This window comes from Pocillopora damicornis, chromosome 13 (genome assembly GCF_964200805.1).
Source record: "Pocillopora damicornis chromosome 13, jaPocDami1.2, whole genome shotgun sequence".
NCBI classification, from domain to species: Eukaryota; Metazoa; Cnidaria; class Anthozoa; order Scleractinia; family Pocilloporidae; genus Pocillopora; species Pocillopora damicornis.
The window spans coordinates 18,220,506-18,242,764 of NC_142682.1; the positions used below are offsets into that span (position 1 = coordinate 18,220,506).

The 22,259-nt window shown below is 38.4% G+C and overlaps 2 protein-coding genes across 22 annotated transcripts in view; one reads left to right on the top strand and one right to left on the bottom strand.

Moving 5' to 3' along the window:
- Positions 1-14,400, top strand: part of LOC113674112 (substance-K receptor) — a 21,330-nt gene extending 6,930 nt beyond the window's left edge. Inside the window, exons 1-4 of one of the 15 annotated variants that reach the window (XM_089191462.1) lie at positions 63-227; positions 4,779-4,848; positions 12,164-13,241; positions 13,831-14,400. In XM_089191462.1, the coding sequence (XP_089047588.1) occupies positions 12,236-13,237 (1,002 nt within the window). In that variant the 5' untranslated portion in view covers positions 63-227; positions 4,779-4,848; positions 12,164-12,235 and the 3' untranslated portion in view covers positions 13,238-13,241; positions 13,831-14,400. Of the gene's footprint in view, positions 1-44; positions 228-2,397; positions 2,579-4,135; positions 4,239-4,284; positions 4,425-4,778; positions 4,849-5,929; positions 6,052-12,163; positions 13,242-13,830 lie in introns of those variants that run through there. The other 14 variants (XM_089191452.1, XM_089191463.1, XM_089191453.1 and 11 more) reach the window with 14 other exon arrangements.
- Positions 14,037-22,259, bottom strand: part of LOC113674088 (neuropeptide FF receptor 2) — a 15,328-nt gene continuing 7,105 nt past the window's right edge. Inside the window, exons 1-2 of one of the 7 annotated variants that reach the window (XM_027190566.2) lie at positions 16,920-17,377; positions 14,037-16,018 (exon numbers count right to left, since the gene is read on the bottom strand). In XM_027190566.2, coding sequence (XP_027046367.2) covers positions 14,803-15,984 — 1,182 coding nt within the window. In that variant the 5' untranslated portion in view covers positions 15,985-16,018; positions 16,920-17,377 and the 3' untranslated portion in view covers positions 14,037-14,802. Of the gene's footprint in view, positions 16,019-16,919; positions 17,378-19,822; positions 19,956-20,541; positions 20,951-21,941; positions 21,965-22,259 lie in introns of those variants that run through there. The other 6 variants (XM_089191449.1, XM_089191447.1, XM_027190580.2 and 3 more) reach the window with 6 other exon arrangements.

Sequence of the window (22,259 nt, forward strand, 5' to 3'; positions counted from 1 at the left end):
AGCGGGCAAGATAGACCCATATTGCCCGCACAGATAGCCAGTCAGAACACAGGATTCACTTCATATTGCTTATGGGCGCTCTCAGCTTTATTGGTGATGACGCGTGTTTAACTGCATGAACACCGCAATATCAATCGAACGGATCGGACTAAATTGCTATACAAGGCGAGCACAGGTGAAGGACTCGAGAAGACTGATACTGGGATCACTTCATCGCTTCCACTTAGGTACTAATAATTCAAACACTAGTAATCTCAGGGTAACAATTTAACATGTAGAAAGATTCATGAATCGGCCCGCTCAGAGTCAGGCCAGGAAGTTTATGCTATTATAGCCTGTGGGTGTTATTAAGGCCATATTTTCTTAGCTCCAACTTACGCTTTCACACAAAATCCAGCCAAATCACACATGCCATGCATTCAACGTTAACACTTTCATTTCGTGATTCAAGCTACCTGTATGTACCGCGACGTGTTCTGTTCTTCATTGTAACGTTTTCAGTGATGCAGTACGCACGTAATTGCATGTCATTAAGAAAAGATTTATTTAACATTATCTTTATAGTCTTGCGAAACCAAGTTATTTGTATGAAGCTTAACAACTTAATTGCATTTCTAATTCAACGTAACCTTCCGTTTATCCGTTTCATTTTCCCCACACAATTACAGGTATGTCTTATGGCAACATATAAGTTTCAGTGTCAAATTGCGGTTCTTATGAATATGGAAAAATTTACACTCATTACAAAATATCTCTAGATCTGTTCCGCAAGCATTAATGATACGTGGAGTAAGATTATTCTCATTTTGTGCTTAACATTTCAACTCCATCTTAAATTGATAGGCAGACTTTTGTTTCTTAAAATTGCATGAGACATATCAACGGTTGGAAAAATTGTGCATTTATCAAGTTAGACAGTTGATGACGCAAATTGTGCTTTTAACGGTTCGTACGTGGTTATATCACGGGTGAATAACAGACATGGCCCTAAGGGTTATTTGCAGTCTAACTTTAAATAGCAAAGGAGGGTGTTCAAGCCCCCCCCCCTCCCCACCCCCACCCTTGATTTTCACGATTTTTTTTTTTTTTTTTACTGATACATGAATTATGAGTAATTCTATATAACTGAACTTATATCGGACGAATGTGCTGTGGAAAATAGTAATACTTGTGACTAACTGTTACTGAGTGGTAGGAGGGAATAAAATTATTGTGCAGGCATAAATTTTCAAATGGTAAGCGAAAGATGTCATGCTGAAGACTTGACTAAGGTTTTTCCTCAGATCTAACAGTGAGATGCAAAGACTTTGACCCAGTAATTAATTATGCTGACTCAGTGGACGAGATCTTTAGAAGACTTAAAATAGCCGGTAGTCTGACCAAAGAAAGAAATCCAAATTTGTGCTCTTTAAAAATGATTTGTGGTCTCGGATCCTATTTGGGGCAAAACTGGAATGTTTCGAGAGCTTTGTACATTTCCGAGCCACTTGAAATGAATTATGTTAAGTGATGATAGTAAAATTACCTTGTTTATATTTAGTGAATGAATAAGAGTAGGAACACTTTAGTAAAATCTCATTTCATGCACTCTTGGGGCAAGTTTCCTATTTTAATTTTCGATCAATGTTAGCCTGATCTTATATATCAAGGCAAGATATTTTAAAATCATTCCTCCTTATCGGGGTCGATCTTGAATTTTTGTATTGCATCCATGCTGGAAAAAATTTTGTCCCTCAGAGGGCCAGATTTGGATGAACAATACATGATTTTAATACTCTATGAAATAAGACGGTGATGAGAAGGAACGAAAATGCCATCTTTAGGCGGCAGTTTTGGTTCAACACAAATATCTTCGGGCTAAATTTTTACATAGGTAAAGCCGCAGACAGCACGGAGATGTGTTTTGGACATTATCTTGGCACTAAAAGGTTGATAAGGTTTGCAAATAACTTTCCCAAACTTTTAGCCTAAAATAGAAGACTGTTTGTAATGAGATAAAAACGAAAAAGATTTTCTGTTGTTTGGAAAATAGAAATCGAAAAATTCGCAATTTCATGTTCTTACAAGTATCTCCAAGCATATATAGTTCATTTCTGTCGACATGCAAATAAGCTCCCTACATGCAGCTGGCCTTTGCTGTCGGGATAAACCCAACCAAACTTTATACTTTGAGATTAGGGAACAAAGGCAGAATTGGAGTTACCGTTAAGAGATTTAAGCAAGCGTTCCTTTGAATTTACTTGAAATGTTCTTGCATTGTTTCCGACCGGGTAAACAAAACGTTTTTTATGGGGATTCAGAGACAAAATACACCACGCCTGAGGCTATTTAGGTATTTTACCAGCCAGACTGCGGAGGAGGAATGATATTAAAAAGTGAACACCTCACTGTTAGCTTTGGATATTCAAATTTAAAATCGTCAGCTGTATTGAACAAACTACATGGCCGTCTAGTGACGTTTGGAGAACGCGCTGAGCAGACTCTTTCGAGAAGGTTCACCCAATTACTTAATCTTGCAGTGTGGGGACAGAAAACGTTTGAAGCCGTTGTCACCGCTGGCAGCCTCGAATATATAAAAGTAATGTATACTTTGTAGGTTTTAGAACCAGTCGGAAATTTTACTTTATGAGTAGATTTGCTATTGTCCTCTTAACATCAGTATGTCTTATTGTCCCATGCAGAATTTATATCCGGACAGTCTGATATGTCACTTTGGATATGTTAATTTTAACACAATGTCAACCCAGTTCTCGCTTTTATCAAAATAAGAACAGTTTTCATTAAAGTTCTCAATTCAACTCGAAGAAAAGATCTTTCGGGTATGAAAGTTTCTCCAGGTTTGTGTTCATGTCTTTCTTTTAAAGATATGAACGATTTTTTTTAAGATTTATAAATTCAATGAAGTGAACTCGTCTTTTTTGGATACATTCAGCAGCTGCTCGTGCTTGATCAAACTTCATTAAACTGCATGCACATTTTCACCTGGGAAAGTCGGGAATAAACCAAGTAACAAATTACTCTTTTGAAATTCATTCTGTGCCCTAAAATTTAGTTGAGGATAAAAGAGAAGTGAAAATTATGTTGGTGAAAGGTTTCAAATCTTCGCACTCTTCATTCGATATCTGCAAAATAAACAAATAAATATGTACGTGCTAATTTATAAGCGTGATTCGGCTCGATTTGAGAACGGCCCAATTTTTGCTCGATCCTAAAATTAATTCAAGAGATGTTCAGAAATTATATAAACAAAAAATTGTCAGGGAGAATGAAAGATAAAGGAAGGGCAGAAAATGGAACTGAACCAGCTGTAAATATAAAAATTTTCCTTCCGCCTATAAAACAAAAATGTCGTCATCGGACTTTGTAATGTTATTAAAAATACAAATGTGTATACATTAATGACGGTGGCCAGAGAAACCCCTTAGCATTTAACTGAATCTTCTAACCAATCTACCTTAACAAACGCAATAATTTTGATTCTTCGCTCAAAATGCTCCTCCTGAAAAAAAATCAAATTCTTTCATGATGGTAAATGTTAATTTTTCCCTTGGTCAAATTGACGTGGCCAAGTAAGCTTGCTGTGTGCGTGTGGGCGGTTATTAAAGAAAGAACAACAGTTTAATTCTGAGCGTTGGAAGCTGAGAAGACACGTATCGTAACCATGCAACTCCTTACAAGATTATAAAAAGGTCCAATGACCCAGTTCACAGCCCAACTAGAGATTTAAACGCAAGATATTCTACACTGTAGGCAATTTAAGGAAACATTCTGATCAACCGGTTATCTTATCTGCTATTGCAGGTCCTCAATTTGAGGGACGTTAAAAAAAATTTTTTTTTAACAGTTCCGATTTCACCTCAGGCATTAATAAGGACTGCGTCACAGTATAGAGTAGCGTCTAGCTTTGATACAATTTCGCTTCCAAACTACAACTTTACGTACGTGCAGAACAAACGATCTATGAACACCAAGGGGTAAATTGTGTCTATAATTATCTAACTTAGCTATCTGCCATTTCGTTCCATTAATCGCAGGATGCTCAAAATTAAACTTTTAATTCTTTCGCTTTTAGCAAAAGATGAAAGGGCACAATTAAACTTAGTCTTTATATAAAGTTGTCTGTATTCTTGGCTTCAGTCTTCTCTCACCGTTCTACTCCTCATCTTTCCAATTGTGAATTTCGTGATCTGTGCCGTAAAAACATCGATGTCATATTTTACCACTTCAAACGGTCATATGTAAGTAAACAACCTGAATCAAGCAAAACAATCATTTTGCACGCCTCCAATTCGCACACTGATGTAAAAAGTAGAAACTCGCCCAGCCCGCTTTTAGGGCGAGCGCTTTACAAAAAGTCGAACTCAGCAAGCGTTTTCTACACCAGTTTTATTTTGGACTCCTTCGCAACCGTACCGAACGAAAAGGTATGAAAAAAAAGGTTTTTAATTCCCATAGCTGGCGCAAGGTAAAGAAAATTCTAAAATGTGGGTCTAACCTTTTAAAATGCATCTCTATTCAATTTTTGATTGAAACAATGTCAGAATGTTAGCTCAGTAACCTGGAGATGTGTAGCGTCTCAAGCAAATTTGACACGAGGTGAACTATTTCAGCCGGCTGTTTTTTATTTACCGTTTACTGAATTTCTATGAGCTACACGACTTGTTTGCCCACTTACAGCGTGTATTAGTTGACATAAGCTCAGTTCGAGAGATTTGCTCAGGTCGCGTCGTACTTGCCAAGAGCACTATACAGTGTTTACTTTCGTTTCATTTCTCCAGGGTTAACCGAACTGCCGAACTGGACGTGAAATATAGGAGAATGAGCTGAAAGAATCATCGGGAAAACGAGGTTAGCCCATAAAAAGGATGATATTGGAAAAATATATACTATTTAAAGTTTTATAATCAGTTTTAATCAGCTAAAATGCTCGCATGGCCAGTGTTCTCTCTGTCTTGAGCTGTATCTTGGTTAGTTTCTCACTCCGCCCGCTTGAAAAAAATTGGCTTCACAACTTGTAATTCGATATCTATTAGAACTGGTGAGTTCATTTCCTCGTGAGCGGAAGGGAAATGTGTGGTAGTTCTTCTGAGTTCCCTTTGATAAAGTTTCCAACTTGGCAAAACCATTTGTACCTTGCAATAAGATCATTCATAACTCAGATGTCACGCAGCATCATGCACAGCACGTGTTTGACTGAGAATATGCAGTATCCATTGTTTTGTTTATTTACTACCTTAACCTTGGCTATTCTTAGACTTTGCTTCAGCGATAATATTTTCGAAGAAATGTTTTCACGACATATACAGGGTTGTTACAAATTTCGCCTGCGGGGATTAAAATAAGAACTGACAATGGCTCGAGCTGAGTTCAGTACAACTGTAACAAATAGTATCGAATTGAAGTGGAAACCGCTATTTTCAATTCTAGACCTTTCTAAAATCCTTTTTCAAAAGATTGGTTAATTCCATTCAGAAAAAAAATCATTTTTCAGTAGACAAGTGTCACGGAATATTCTGACTTCTGCGGTACTTTAATGAACGCTGTCAAACACGACCGTGCTCTGCTGCTTGCCAAAAAGACTTATTGCAGCAAATTTGCGGGTTCCTTCATTAAGAGAACCTGCTTAATGGTTAATAGTTCAAAAGAATCGATGACCACGAAACCCATCGGCAGATAATGGTCTAATTCATGTTTAAGAAACCGTAAAGACTTATTATCTTACACGTACAGACAAAGCCTGGCTATTAATAGCCTTCTGAAAAAATAAAAAACGTCCGACTCTAAGGAGCCTTAACAGTTAGCAGGATTTCTTTTTCAATTGAAGCTGTGAAAAGAATCATAACGACGTGGGAATTAAAAAGATCCTCTTAGGTTATAGAGTTATGCATTATTTATAGTTGAAGCTTTGTCTAATTGAAGCCATGTTTGCAGTCAACTAATTTCAGTCTGGTCGCTCTTCATGTTAGCTAGTGCTTCTATCACATAATAACACGCTGGAGAAGATTTCAGTCTACGGTTGACGGCTTTAGCATTTTCTCAAACATTCCCAAGGTAAAACTTTTATACCGATATGATTTCTTTCAAGTTAGCCAGATTTTAGTTGTTTGTAGTTGAATACTTTCCTTGAACGAGAAAGCCGACTGAAAAAAGTTGCGGGATTTAAGTATGTTGCAGTCTGTTTTCTCTCTCCTTCTCCCTTCCACGGTCGTAGAAGCGTGAAAGGGAAGACAGGAGAGACGTCAGTCTCTCTCGACCAAAGGTCTTGCTCCACGTGAAAAGGAAAACAGACCGTTGTGACAGCATTGTTTGAAAAGGAAAAATATTTGCATCAGAAGCACGCACGTGATGCATCCCGGGGTAGCTAGGCAGTCGAACAAAATCGAAAAGATAATTTGTAAAGCAGAAGAAATTAAAATCAAAACATGGATTTCATCATTCCAAACGAGCTGAGTATCCAAATATCATCGAACGTAATTGGACTCTTGATCAACCCTTCAATTTCCGAACTCTCGCTTGGTAATATGTGTAATATGTAATATGATTTTCAGAAGAGGCTGTCTTTGGAGATATGTACGTAATCTTCATTTAACGCGATAATCTGATTTGGCTGCTCCTAAACTAACAAGAGTACGGCTACACCCCTCCGGCCCAAGGGCTGCAGGCAAAGTTAAGTTGTCTGTAGAAGTGCAAAGTTAAGTTAATACAAGGCGATTTTGACATGGAAACAGACGAAAATTTTGAAGCGTGAACCAGCTCCAGAATAGAAGGTGACTCAATGAAGTCATGAAGACAAGGAAGTTATTTAATAAATGTTTCTGGGAGTTTCCGTTAGAGGCTAAGTTCATCAGCTTTTGTTGCGAAATTAACAGATTCAATGAAATGTTCAGAAGTATCTAAATACCGATGAGAAAATTGCTTTTATTGTTACGTGCACCTGCTTTTTTGGGCTTGATAACAGTGGACATCAATTTTAGCTGTTCGATTGAATTCGATTTTCGTTTGATTAGTTTTGGTTTAATAATCGAACTCTCAGAAAAAAAGGAGCTGTTGGAATTTGTTTGAGCATCGAATTGTATCGAACACAACATGATGGATTGTGATTAGTAGTAAGTTAGTTCGATTCTTTGGTATCCCGCAACTCGCAGAAAACAGTCGCTTGATTCTGTTCCATTAATGGGTTTGTAAGATCCAAACACCAGTTCATTAACACCTTTAGCTTCCTCTTGTAGTTACCACTGAAAGAAATACATTTTGGGGGTTCTTTCTGTAGCATGCGAAACTCTTTGGGGGAAACGGCCTGGTCAAACGCAACTTCAGTATCATCAACAACTCATCTTGATCTTCAGGGCAGAAATTTGAATAAAGGAGTTTTAAAAATTCTCAGTTGGAGATAAAGGGAGTTCAATCATACTCGATCCGTGGTTTGAGTTGCATCATGTCAATAAAGTTTAATTGCCATGATTACTGAAAGTTCGATTGCCCTCCCCAAACAGATTCTGTGCATTGTTTACGATATCCACGGATAGTTAGTCGGAAGTGGATGTAAAAACACTTCAATACGCACTATAGTGCTATTACAGTAAAGAAGATCGCAAAAGTGCATGGGTTTTTTTTGTTTTCGGTCTTGTTTTCGGCAGAAGGTGGAAAAAATTTTATGCTAACTCTAATTCATTTTAGGTTTTTGGTCAAAACATTTTACAATTTACTGTAATTTCATATTACTGTAACGACTCTATTTACTTATCTAATTTTTTTTATTCACAAACAGTACAGCACGGTCCTTATTCTTTCTTTATTCTGTGATGGTGTTGTTGAAAGTGGTAATACTTTAATGCCTTTGTACTTACTTCGATTCCGACATAATTTCCGCGTGAGAAGAGATTAACAGGCCATAATTGTTAGCTTGTCATAATAGAAGTAATTCTGCGGGGGCTGCTTTGTTTAAATTACAGCTTTTATATTTTCTCAGATCCAATATATATCGTCAAAGAAATCTGTGCCTTTTCAAATAAAATGTCAAAAAGTGTGCAAGATAAACCCAAAGATTGCTGTTTTTTAGTCCACTTGTCATGTTGTTAAAAGACCATTCATCAGGTTTTCGAGATAAGTGATTTGTTATGCAAGTTTACTCGTACGAGCTGGATCGGAGATAGCCATAAGGGTTTTTTATGCTTTAAGGCAGATAATCGAACTTTTTAAATCAATTGACTGAAACTCCGTTGGTCAAATCACTCAGTTGAGCTTGATCTAAGGAAGAATTATTTACCGCTGAGAAAAAACAAGGTTGGTAAAGAACATCTGTTTCATTGTAGATGATGGATTTAGCTTCTGCATTACATGACGAGCTTTGCTCACCAAAAGAATTTATGCAAATGAGGCTGAGGCGGATCTGAGATCCGCCTGGCAATTATTAACTGTAAGAGAAGAACTGACTTCGCGCCCACAGAACGACCGAGGTGTTGCGGATGAATTTTCAGTAATTACTTTTTGGGCACTTTTCGGCGTCCAAATTGCAAGGCGAGAGTAACCCAAAACCTTAAAGCAGACCCTTCTTGTCACAATACGAATGTTTTCCAGATAGGGACACGCGTTAATGTCAGCTCCACTCGCGTGATTGCATTTTTCAAGGTTAAACCCTCGCGTGGATCTAACAACTCAAGTTTACTTTAAAGCGCACAATGTAAGCCAAAGTAATTTTATAATTTAACTCCATGATCGAAATTTTGTTTGCAAAGGATAATAATAGATCGAAATCGACCTAGAGCGTCAGCTTCACTCGCGGGGAGTCAACCATTTTCTCTTGCCCCTTGCGCAACATAGAATGCAAATTTGCTGACCCACTCTATTGATACACACAACTCGACAGTCGTTAAGAGTTAAAAAAGATGAAGTTTTTTACCAAAACCATGTATTTCCGATTTTTTTAACGCTAACAAAAATGTAGTAATGGTATGTCCACTCCGGAAAATAATACCGCAAACAACAGCAAGCCCTAACCGCGATGAGAACACTCATGGATCACACAGCGCAACAGAACTCATTTTGTTTGTTTGTTTGGGTTTTTTCCGATAATATTGGCCTGTAAAGAAATATATAACGGAGTTTTTTTGTATCCTCCGCCGGCACCATATAATTGGCTAAATGCTAAGGAAGTAATATACTTTAAAGAGATCATTAAAGGAGTAAAATCTTTAAAGAGATCATTAAAGGAGTAAAATCTTTAAAGAAATTTTTCCTGCTGGGGTTTCCTGGCGCGCCACTGCGAACACAGCGAACCTCATGTATAAGGCTGCGAAAAAATAAACAAAGACAAGTAGAAAAAGTTCTTTACTCACAAATCTCTTTTACAATCTATGACCGATTTTACATCTCGTGTCTGAAACAAGAGTTGGAAATGTAAATGCAATTTAATACGTTACGAGAAGAGGTATTTTACTCGTTGGTAATTTTATTCCTAAATTCGTTATTTATTTTTAATTGAAAAATCACGGGATTTGAGGACAGACACCACCAAGGCAAACACAACATCGACGTAAAAATTACCAGTCAACGGAACGTGCACTTATGATGTGTAATTAAGTTAAGGTTGGCTGGTCATCTAAACAGGAAAACTCTCTTGTTTTATTAAAACAAACATTGCTTTTTCATCACGGCTTTTCGCGGTTAACGTTCAATTAAATCTGCAAAGGAAAAAAAATCAAGACAAGTAAATTTAATTATGTCGCAATTCAAAATTAGTTTGTCATAAGATGAAAACGCACAGTCTAAAATGAAACAACTCCCAAAGAGAGACAGAACCAAATAAAAAAAAAGGAAAGATTTTGCCTTCAGATAACAAAAGTCCAAATAGGACTGACTACCCAAGAGAGACAGAACCAGGTGAAAAAAAAGGGAAAGGTTCTGCCTTCAGATAACAACAGCCCAAATAGGACTGACTACCCAAGAGAGACAGAACCAGGTGAAAAAAAAGGGAAAGGTTCTGCCTTCAGATAACAACAGCCCAAATAGGACTGACTACCCAAGAGAGACAGAACCAGGTGAAAAAAAAGGGAAAGGTTCTGCCTTCAGATAACAACAGCCCAAATAGGACTGACTACCCAAGAGAGACAGAACCAGGTGAAAAAAAGGGAAAGGTTCTGCCTTCAGATAACAACAGCCCAAATAGGACTGACTACCCAAGAGAGACAGAACCAGGTGAAAAAAAAAGGGAAAGGTTCTGCCTTCAGATAACAACAGCCCAAATAGGACTGACTACCCAAGAGAGACAGAACCAGGTGAAAAAAAGGGAAAGGTTCTGCCTTCAGATAACAACAGCCCAAATAGGACTGACTACCCAAGAGAGACAGAACCAGGTGAAAAAAAGGGAAAGGTTCTGCCTTCAGATAACAACAGCCCAAATAGGACTGACTACCCAAGAGAGACAGAACCAGGTGAAAAAAAGGGAAAGGTTCTGCCTTCAGATAACAACAGCCCAAATAGGACTGACTACCCAAGAGAGACAGAACCAGGTGAAAAAAAGGGAAAGGTTCTGCCTTCAGATAACAACAGCCCAAACAGGACTGACTACCCAAGAGAGACAGAACCGGGTGAAAAAAAGGGAAAGGTTCTGCCTTCAGATAACAACAGCCCAAACAGGACTGACTACCCAAGAGAGACAGAACCGGGTGAAAAAAGGGAAAGGTTCTGCCTTCAGATAAGAACAGCTCGCATACGAACGACAAAACCGGGAAAAAAATTCAAAAATGAAGGTTCTTCCCTCACGGAGATAAGTCTGATTACACGAGAGAGTGGGTAAGAAATAACAAAAGAACAAGAGTATCTTCAGGATTCTGCTTTCGAAACTGCGAAATAGTACAGTACGATTAGTAAGAAAACACACTAACCTGCCAAGAGCGCGTCATCTTATAGGGAAGGAATATTTGAGCTGTGATGTCAGGGTTCATTCCATAATTAGGTTTCAAAAGTTAGATAATACACTATGTGATTTCAAGCATCTGTCACCTAACTATCACAGAAATAATTCCTTCTCATGCTTCGAAAGCACAGAAGTAAAGGTAAACCTTGCTTTGCTGATTAAATGGTTTGGGCATCATCATTTTCCGCTCAAAGGTTATTAAGCAGCGAGATTTATCGCGCGTCATCATATAGCTCTAGACAGAAATTATCAGGCATACAACCTTGTCTAAAAGCCAAATTGGACAGGCCAGCGAGTAGAATTTCTTCCTCGCGAAGTTTTACACAGTTAAGACCTTACCTTAAGGAAAGAACGATGGCCCCTTTTCGCAGATACCGCCGAATATACTCGTACCTTCGCATAGATTTTCGCGGGACAAGTTCCCGCGCTTACCTGATGATTGGGACTTACTAAAATGATATTTTATACTGAAAGAGCTCCTCAGTATGGACGCCAGAAAATTATTATCAAAATATCTACCCAATCGTTTCAAGTGTTAAATGATACTCTTGTATCTCCAGAACATACTGCAATCGAAATCTTTCTTGAAAACAAGGTCCTTACCGAGCGGCTCACCAGCTTCTATGTTGACTTAGGGTCAAAGGTCTGATCAGAGTGAAATATAAGTTGGCTAACACAATTTAATTTTGGTATTGTCGTGACAGAACAGATAATCGCTCTTTGCGTCACAAACCAATAAACCTGTAGATCACGAACAAAACATGCTGGGTACAATAACTGTTACTTGATAGTCATGTCACGCGCTACAACCAGGCTATCTTCAAATGCCATGACACACTACGGCTTAGCTAAGCCGTTCTTGTCGCTGAATCATTCTACAATTATGAAAATTGCCATTCACGCCAAGAATGCGTAGTTATCTCCAAAGAGAAAATTGTGCAAAAGAGTCCTAAATTTACGTAGTACTCCTAGCGCGCAAGCCGCGCGGATCCTCGCGCCTGTTTACATTTTAATTGTTAACTTCAATTAATTTCACGCTCGAAGCCAAACACCTCGCTTTCACTTGCTAATTGAGCCCTCTCGCTTTACTTTGACAAGCCTATGGATCATTTTACGCATCCCTGGTGAGAATTCTTTTCTTGAGCAAAGCTCGTCATGTTAGGAGCCAAGGCTAGTAGGGAAATCTTCTATAGGCCATTTTCGCCAAATACGGATTTGTTTTCATGCATTTGATACATCTTCCTACAGGAAGTAAAGCAAGGTTCAAGGTAGAAACCAGCGCCACCTTATTCCAAACGCCTCCTTGTACGATTTGTAGGGATGACCATGGATTTAATGAACAGTTCAACACCAGACTCTTCTTATACAAATAATACCTCGACGGTTCAGGAAAACATGGGTTCACTTGGATTATATGGTACAGACGAATATAGCGCCATTATTGTGGCACTTCTTACCGTTGTAATAGTGTTTGGTGTTTTGGGAAATTTAGCCGTTATTGGAACGCTATTCCAACGCCAGCGTAACCTAAAGACCTCTAGTAACTACTTGATCATAAATATCGCCGTTTCCGATCTCTTAGTTGCTGTCATTATAGCTCCACTTCGCTTTGTAGAAATGTACCATGGCTGGCCGCTCGGGAATTTCTTGTGTCATTTCTTAGCGCCTCTGCAAGACGTGATTGTATGCGTTTCTGTAGTCACACACACCTTCATTGCGCTGGAACGATACCGTGGAATAGTCCAGCCATTTAAAGAAAAGCTCACCATTCAGCGAACAAAGCAAGTTATTGGAATCATTTGGCTAACCTGCTACATTGCAAGTGGGCTTCCTGTGGCTTTTGTGGTGAAGGAAAGCGTCGAGCATGGACACCAAGTTTGCAATGTTTCGTGGCCATCAGATCTTTCTCGTCAACTTTTTATACTTTATCTAGTCATCATATTTGTCTTCATACCCTTGGTCATTCAGACGTATGCCTATTCACAAATCGTTAAAGTAGTTAATTTAGAAATTACGGCTGTCAGGAAAGACGAGTTCGTGGAAATTCGCGCAGTTAAACTTGCGCAAAGCAGAGCTCGCGTGCTTAAAACGTTAATCCTGCTTGTTTGTGCATTCTACATATGTTCCATTCCTCGTGTATTTACCATGCTATTGTGGGAATTCGGCGGTGGCCTGAAAGAGAACCTCGATTTCCATTACGCCATCACAATAACTCTGATTGTGTATTACCTTAAACACGTGATCAACCCATTCATCATCTTTGGTACGAGTGCAGAGTTCCGCTATAATTGTGGCTACATGTGTTGTCCACCAAGTGAGTAGGCGGGTAGGTATTCAGCACACGAGCCACACCTACCTTATTATTCAGTCGACTTAACGGGCTGAGTTAATTTTTTTCGAAATCGTATTCATTAAATCATTGACAATACGGGGACAACCATTTTTATCGCGGGGTGGGGGCAGTGGGAGGGTTTTCGTTGTGTCGCATTAAAACTACCTCATCTCTTCCGATAGCCAGTAGTATTCTAGTAATCCCCCTTATTGGCGGTCAATGTTCTACATTTCCCCCTTTAAACTTTGCTAACTACGACTGATCCCACTCCGTCCCCCTAAAAACCATGCGATCCTCCTCCGACCCCACCCACCCCCCCCCCCCCCGCCCCACACACAAGTGATAGATAATGACCGGGCCCCAACGATGGTGAGTCAATCGTAATATCATGAAACAAGAACATCTTTGAAAAATAATATCTCGCTTTTCTGCTGAGATAGAACCTTCTTTATGATGACGGCTCTCAACCGACGTCCAGCTCCTTACTGGAACCGTGAAGCCACAGCGTCTTTTATCATCACACATGTTATGGGTTCTACTTTTTACAGGGGCTGATAAACGGATATGAATTTGTCTTTGGCAGGTTTGTCACATTCACCACGACCAAAACTAGCGAGTAGCACCTGATGAAAACCTGCTGAACTTTGGTTTCACTTCTGGAACTACATTTCAGCGATAGACCAGTGGAGCCGGATATGCTCGTAGCGTCCAAGAAATGAATGAAGGACTCATGACGGTTTCACGTTTGTGAGAAAAGCAGACTGAACTTAATTTCTGTTTGCGTTTCCAATCAGCACATTCACTATTTATTTAGTTATTGGGAGTTTCCAAAACGTTAGAATCAGGTCTTGATAACAAGATTTAGTTCGGAATCATGCATTTATTGTAGGAGCAGGCAACAAACTCATTTATTGAGCAGCTGAGATAATTAGCAATATTCAAATATATCTGAAGGATACATTGTATCAGATAGGGCCATAGCTTAATTAAACGTTGAAGAAAAAAAAAACGCTTTCTCTGAAGAAAAATCGTCAATTTTTAACATCCCAGTCTTAAAATATGATAAATGTCAATAGCTCTAGATCGAAAGCGTATCTACACGGCCATTACCGTACAACGTACAACAGCTTATTAAAGTATCTCGTATAGCTGCTGATTATTTCAAGCTTTCTCACTAAAATAGACACCTGTCCTAAATCAGGAGTCCCAAAATTGAGAGACCGGAGAGCTGCCATATATATCTGAGGTTGGAGTAGTTTAACACAGCGGTCAAACGTCAGTCATGCGCGAGGCAATTAACGTTAGCCGGCCCACTATTTGGCTTGTGTGATTAATTGTAAACTGTGTGAGACAACTTGGTTGTCTTCACGTCACCTTGTCATCACAACGCCCGTACTTGCGCAGACGTTTGACTGTTTTTGTGGGATAGTTTGGGAAGTTCCATCTTTCCCTTTAAAAAAAAAAAAAACCCGATAAGTGACAACTAAACGTGACCAAACCTGTAGAGCCGGATATGAAGTAGTCGTTTTCATTCTATGTCTACTAGTTTCACAATCTAGACGAAAACTACTTTTTCTCTTTTTCCTTCGAGCACATCTGGCGAGCTGCTGTCACATAAGTTACTCATTTCTTTTTCTTCAAATATCTCGCTATTGCGTGACACTTGAGTTCGAGAGTTCTTAGACATATATCGCGACATGCTTGAAGCAAAGTCCGACTCATTTTTGCAAAGTCTCCGGGGGAAGCAGTTTTTTCGAAACTCAGTACTCATCGCAAATAAAATAAATGGGTTTAAAACGTGTTTGATATAAAATATGAGAATTGTTGAGACGTTGCCAATCATCATACCATCCCTGTTTGCTTCCTTGTAGGATGCACTAGCGAACTCATAAACTAGCATGAAGATTCCCCGCGGAATAAAACAGACTTGAAAGACAGCCACTAAAATGACCAGCATTTTAACTAAATGTGCCTTCTTTCGGATCTGATTTCTTCGTTGTTCCACAGTTCCACTTCGTGTAATAGTTTGCGTAGAAGCGTCCTCTTTCTTCATGGTTGCAACAATTTTGATGTAAGTGACAGTTTGCATTATAAGAGGTACCAGTATGAAAGCTGTGACGAGGAACACTTCATAAACTTGGCGACCATGGATCGAGGGCCAAAAGGCTTTGCAATATTTTTTACCTTTATCTTCTACCTCCTTCAAAACTAAGGCCAGCGGTAAGCCTATTGTCAAAAAGCATGCGCACCAAATGATCGCTATGGCAATCTTGGCTGTTGAAACATTCAGTTTGGGCTTAAATGGCGTCACGATGCCGCGGTGTCTTTCCAGAGCTATCACGGTATGCGTGACAGCCGAAACACATACAATCACCTCCTGGAAGGGCGCCAGGAAGCGACAAAAAAATTCCCCCAGTGGCCAACCGATAAACAACTCGGCCATACGTAGCGGGCTAAGGATCAAAGCCACAAGAAAGTCTGCAAGGGCGATGTTTGTAATGAATAGATTACACGGCGTCCTCATACTCCGCCTGGCTGCAATAGTGGCAATAACTAGGATATTGCCTATTACACCAGCTGTGATAACGAACGCAAACAAGCTAGAATAAACCACATTTATGAAATTACCACTCGGTGACTTTTGGTTTGTTGGTACCAGCTGAGTAGCATTTGGCGTCGGAGAATACACAGATGTGTTCGCCGTTGGCGGGAATCTGTACCCAGTTAGGTTGTTCATAGCGTCCAGGATGGCTAAATTCACTCCAGAATAACTGCAAGAAAGTACAATTTACTGTTGTTAGCTGGAAAATTATTTATATACAGTTTTCAATTTTAATGCTTTGTATTTACTCTAAATTGTTAGTTGACAGAAGAGAAGGAGATTGACATGTTTAGCGTACGATTTAATAGGCCTGTGTCAATACTGAATAGTGATTAAGATGAAAAGCCATTGGCCATTCATGTTACCGATCTGTCTGGCTTTTTATCAAGGAGGGTGAGTCAGCGTTGTAAACCAGCGGAAGTACGCTTGCATAAAAGGCCATTCATTTTGCTGACCTCCACGCGTGAGTGAGAGGCCACGCATGTTTGCGTGTCTGCCCTCTCGCATGCGTGGTATTTGCGTTCATGTGCGTAAGTGCTATGTAAGACTTTGACGATAATTTGCAGAGTCGCTACAAATTTGTCACCGATTTCTTGATTAACTGTCTGTAGTCTCTATGTTCAAATTCAAAGCGGTTCCCATAAATTTCATCTATATGGCTCACTGAAAATCCTGGCTTTCCTTTAAACTGAACGCTGTCAAATTTGAGTCCTAGAATGGAAATTGAACTTCATCGACTTTAACTTGTCCATCGATTTCGTCTTTGGTTTGAATCGGTGGGACGATGAAGGAGCAAGAAATGTATACATTCAGTGAAGAAAACACTCAGCCAGTATGCTCTTAGATAAACGGAACGAAGAGCCTAAGAGGGTGTGTGCTGTCGGACGTTAGCGGTTAGCCAGCCATTTTTGCGTTTGCGGGTAACTTTATATTAAAACACGAGCACAGGTTGTGTTGTGGCTTACACCTACTTCCCTTGATATTTTTGACTCGCATTCCGACATAAATGTTTAATTTGATAATTTTAGAAAGTCAATTCACCAAAAATTGTTCATAATGTTTTAAATTACCTTCTTGATGCCTTACTGATCTCAAGCCTGACGAAAATACAAAAACATGTACCCGTTTTGTCTCCTTGAACTGAATTTTATACATCCTCTCGACTCCGCCTGAACTGTGTAAATCTGGGCAGATCCCTGGTTCTCACGTTCCTTTTGTCTGATATAGTATTTTCGTCAAGTCATCAGCGCGTACATGCAAATGACTCAATCACGTCAAGAAAAAGCCAGTTAGATAATCATCCGGACTGATCTAAAATGTGCCAATCGTTTGAGTAAAAAAACAAAACGAGTTTCGACAGTGAACCTCCCTGTAGGAGTTATTCACCCCCAACTGTGAGGTGCATTAGTGTATATTTAAATTAAATTGCAAGCTATATTTTAACTGATCCTACTTGGATGAAAAAATAAAAAGAAAACAAGAAATAAATAGCTGGTGTTCCCAATTTTTCCCTCGAACTGAATACCCAATTAATTGAAGTTTACGTAGTCTTAAGACGCCTGTGTTTTTCTTTCATTTGCATTCGTGCAAAAATCACAGCATATGATATGATAAACTCAGTACTTAAATGTTTTTTTTTTGTCCATTACCCTCAAGGTAATTACTGGGTTGTACTATGTTCTATTACGTGTGGAGCAAACCGCTTAATGGTTTACTTTTGAGGGAAACAAACCCTGCATGTGGTATATTTAACATTTTAATCGATTTACAAGAAAAATATTTATAACCTTGACATTTCTTTCACAGTACCTTAAAAAGTTTGCTGTGCTGAGCACTAGAAAGGAATTTTCGAGCGAAGGTGCAAATATCCTTCGCGATTTAAACCGTTACAAATAATGGAGAGCTTGGCATCTCTTTTGTTCCTTTATTATCCCAATATTCACTGAAGAGTGTTCGTTCAAAATTCATATTTCATGCTGATGCGATTAGATATTGTTTTTACCATCATGTGAAAGTTATTTTTTTTAAGTAAAGATTTAGACCAAACATCCTGCGGCACCGGATCCGAAAAAGATTATGTTTTTTCTTGACAATCGAAGGATTGTTGAACTGTAGTTTTTAGCTCTTTTTCGACGCCTTTACGTCTGGCTTAGTTTAATATTTTTGTATCTTTAGACTTTGAATTAATCAGCTAATAAAAATCCGTATCTTAAAGCACCTCAGCATAAGGAGATTAGTGTAAACAGCATAGTTGTTTTTAGAAAACCAGTTTTTTTATGAAAAATAATTGCTTTGTTTGTCGCAGACAAACTGCCAAATACATCATGTTCATAATCTCAACAAGCTCTGACTAAGTTTGATTAGTTTCTTAGCTCGCAATCAAGTTCAGACTCTAAAAATTCAGCATAAGTCTATTGACAGACAGATGAAACGAATTGCCGTGGTTAATTTTGCAACGCGGAAGTAGTAAGACCAGACAAAAATAAAAGCTTTGTCTGGAGAAAAACATCGATTGCAATCTGAAAAAGCTACAAACATTTCGCTGATATCGTTCATATTTTGAATCTGCCGAGGTTCTGAAAAACGCTTAATATACGAAATTATGGACTCCTTTTGCTGGACAATTGACCGCTTTCCTAGTGGAGTGGAATGACCGACCACAAGGGCTTTTCGTTGAGGCAGAGGCATTGATCTGTTACAAGTCGATAATTTACGAGTTAACTTTGTAGCACAGAGCCTGCCGTTATATAACTGGTAAGCTAAACTCTGTACGCTCTGTGATAATAATATTCTCTCTAATGATTGATGACCTTTTTATCCTTAGCAAGAAAATGACATTTCAGCGATCAAAGCAAGGCTCATGCTTAATTTATACGCTCAATACACGCTCGTAAACTTCTCTTCTCACGAGACGACTGAAGTTTGCGTTCTGCTTTTGCGAGATGATTATGAAAAAAGACAATTGTATCACAGTGATTGAATTTTTCCTCTGTGTAGATCCTGTTACTGCTATTTCCATCTAAAACTGTTTTTTTTAAGTTATGCAAGATTTCGTTGATATAGCTTTTGATCTTCATTTGATGTTGGACTGATTGGAAATAAGTAATATTTAGTGGTGCAGTATTACATTACTGCGTAATTATTGTCTGTATTTTATGCAAAAGAAAGGAAATACAAAAATGATATTGTGTCAGGTGTTAGATGAGAGCCAAAGCTTAAAAAAATCCTCAGCAATAACAGTTATTGACGCGATTAGTGTTGCATTAGCCTGCCGTTAGACTTAAAAATCAGTTGGATAAGTCTGGCAAATTTTGAAAGCAAATTAGAAGTGAACAGTCAAAAATAAAAATTTCCGATTGATTAACATCCACCGAAACACATATAACTATGTTGAATATAAAGTATACGAAAACCCGATCGGATATGAACTCATATATGAAGGATGTACCAAATGTATATACATTAAATCCTGGACAGACGAGTGGGAAAAACATCCATGCAGAACTGACATGTATAGCCAGCCAAATGACACTTAAAATGATAAAATTCTCCATTTATATATTTATGTTAACTCTATCCGTTCGAGATTGGTCCCAGAGCTTCAAAATGTGGATAAAAGCCTTTATTTATGTTATGTTTATCATAAGTTAAGGGATACTTCTATCTCAGACAGATCCATGGGATAATTTCTCCATCCAATGGATGCCCTCAAATTAAAGCTGCCACTGTGTAAGTCTTAGTGGATTTAGTGGGCTTCCTTTGGTTTTGCGACAGCTCCCAAAATCGAAGAAGATTTTAGGTAAATACTTACAAACCACTTTCTTCCTTTTATTGACAATTGCCGATCCATTCCTAACGCATTCTCATGCCTTATTTAACCACGCTATGCCAGTCGTATCGAGAGATCGCCTTTGTTCATAATTATGGTAAATCAAAACAAATCACTCTGTAAAATGCGTTGAGCATATTGCTCAAATAATGTGTGAAACAAAACAAACAAGGAATAAATTAGATTCAACACGAACCATTATGTTCTACCGTTTGTTTCCAACACCTCGAAGCGAAGAAACGAGCCAGTTAGTTTGGGACACTGAATTATAAGTTTACTGCAAAAAATAATAATAATTGTAACAAGTTGTACTGAACTATAAATTTCGGTTTTCTTTTCCTCCAAGAAGGGAAATTTAGTGAAACACTGATCAAGAGCTTTTCCTTTCTCAGAAGCACTAGGTTCTTTAAATCTTGACTTTCCATTTACTTTCACAATTTAACCTTACAAAGTCACAGCAGTGTTATTCTTTTAACATGGATCTCCACTAAAACAAAATTAAAACCTTAGAAATAAAAGCTACGTACGTCAATTCATGCTGAGTATTATGCTGCGTTTCAGCATATTAAGCAAAGAACAAATCGCTTTAAACTGCATGACGTCTTTCGAGCCTATAGAAATTGTTGTCGCTATCAGTCTGCAGTTAGCAAGTCAGTGAAGCACGACGAAGATGCCTTCATGCTCCAAAACTGTGACTTTAGGCTCTTTCATGCAGTATCTGTTCTTTTAAAAAACATTTCTGTTGTCGTATAGCTTGATTTAAGAAGGTGAAGGATTTCAAGGAATGAAACGACATCGTTTGTAGTGAGCAATAAAAAGTTCTTGAAAAGTTCTACCTTAGTTTTTCTGTCCAGTGTACTTACACAACAACGACGGCATATGAGTCGAGACTAACTTGGTGGTAGTGTTTCTTTCTGCGATCTCATAAATTCATCGTCATTGAAGACAACTGAGTCTTGTAATAGGTTCGTAGGAATTAACAGGAATTAAGTGTAGGTCTTTGCAACGGCCACAAACTAAATTTGAAGAACACTCACTAAAATATCAAGTCTAATCGCGACAACCTCAACTGAGCTGTTCCCACAAGCGCGAGTCCTCTTTCGTTGACAACTGTGTCACATAAGCAGCTTTGATATCGACTTGCTAATATAGATGTCAGCTGATCGCGTGCTACCATTGGTGAAACAGCTATGACAGACACCTGGAGCCCTATCAAGCCTACACAATGCATTTTGAATTAACAATTCACATCTGCACCGTCCTGATCAATTCAATAAGTATTCCGTGTACACTGATTGTATAAAAAGACAATAAAGCAGTTATACCACAAAAAGCTGAGTAAACAATAGGAAAATTCAAAAACAGTCATGACTTGCTTAAATCAACAATGCCTTTTGAAGGTAATTGGTGTACTTGTTTTTCAATGAACATAATTGGTGAGATATGCGAAAACCTTTTATTACGCCATAACTAGAGATGCCACAATTGTCCTCAACTGAAGATATTAACTGTCTCCTGAAAAAGTCTAGCTTCATATTGCTATGAAACCCCAAATTTGCTCTTGGAATTTTTTTTTTTTTTTTTCATCCATGATTTCTGTGTTGACTTGCAGGCCTTGTTTTTGTTATGCAATCCACACGTTTTGGATTTCACTGAGCTATGTAATACATGTAGCTTCTCTATGTAATGATTGCGATGTTAAATAAAATTACACATGTTAACCGTAGATTCTATATGTAAATAGTGAAATGGGCCTCTATAAAGACAACCGGAATATCCTCATAATTTTACGGAATTTTACGTAATCTAAACTTTCTTTTCGGTGGACTTCACTGCTGTTTTTTTATCTCTTTTCTTCGTACTTTCTATAACTAAGAAACTGAGAGTCATTTTTGCGTCCATTTTTTGCATTTGAGTCGAACTGATCTCTAGAACTGCCAGCTTTTTCATAGCGTTCGTGCAGCCGGAATGATCGCCTGGCAAGATGAACATGACTCGCTCTGACCAATGCACGTATAATATTTTATCTTCACTTGCCTGCGTTAATAAGGCGAGATATAACGTCGCTCTCGATATCTGCCTTCATTTAACCAACAACTGTTCTCGACCAATTAGCGGGCGAGGACCTTTGCAGCCCAAAAATTCGATCATTTTAAACAATGATAGTATCGTTTATGTTTATCTGGTCTACGGCATCAAGCAAACTCCAAATAATTACATTCGTTAACGAAGAAATCCATGTTGAATTTAAAAAAATATTTACCTTTCATCTGGGTGTTATTCACATCTAACGTATCACCATCTGCTTTGTGGCCGACCAAAGAAAACAGTTGCTATTTATAAATCTAAAATTTCAAACCATTTCGTTTAGTCGCTTATTCAATTTACATACATTCCTCAAACGCTGTTCTCATTCATGTTACTTGTTAAAATAAAACTCACTCTGTAATTTGATTGCGAACTGGAAGAGAATAGATGCCGAGGAAGCAAACAGAACTGCTCAAACGCGATCCCTCTCTATAACTGAAGAGAATGGTGAATATGGATCAACCAGTTTTTTGATGAACATGAAATTAAGCGA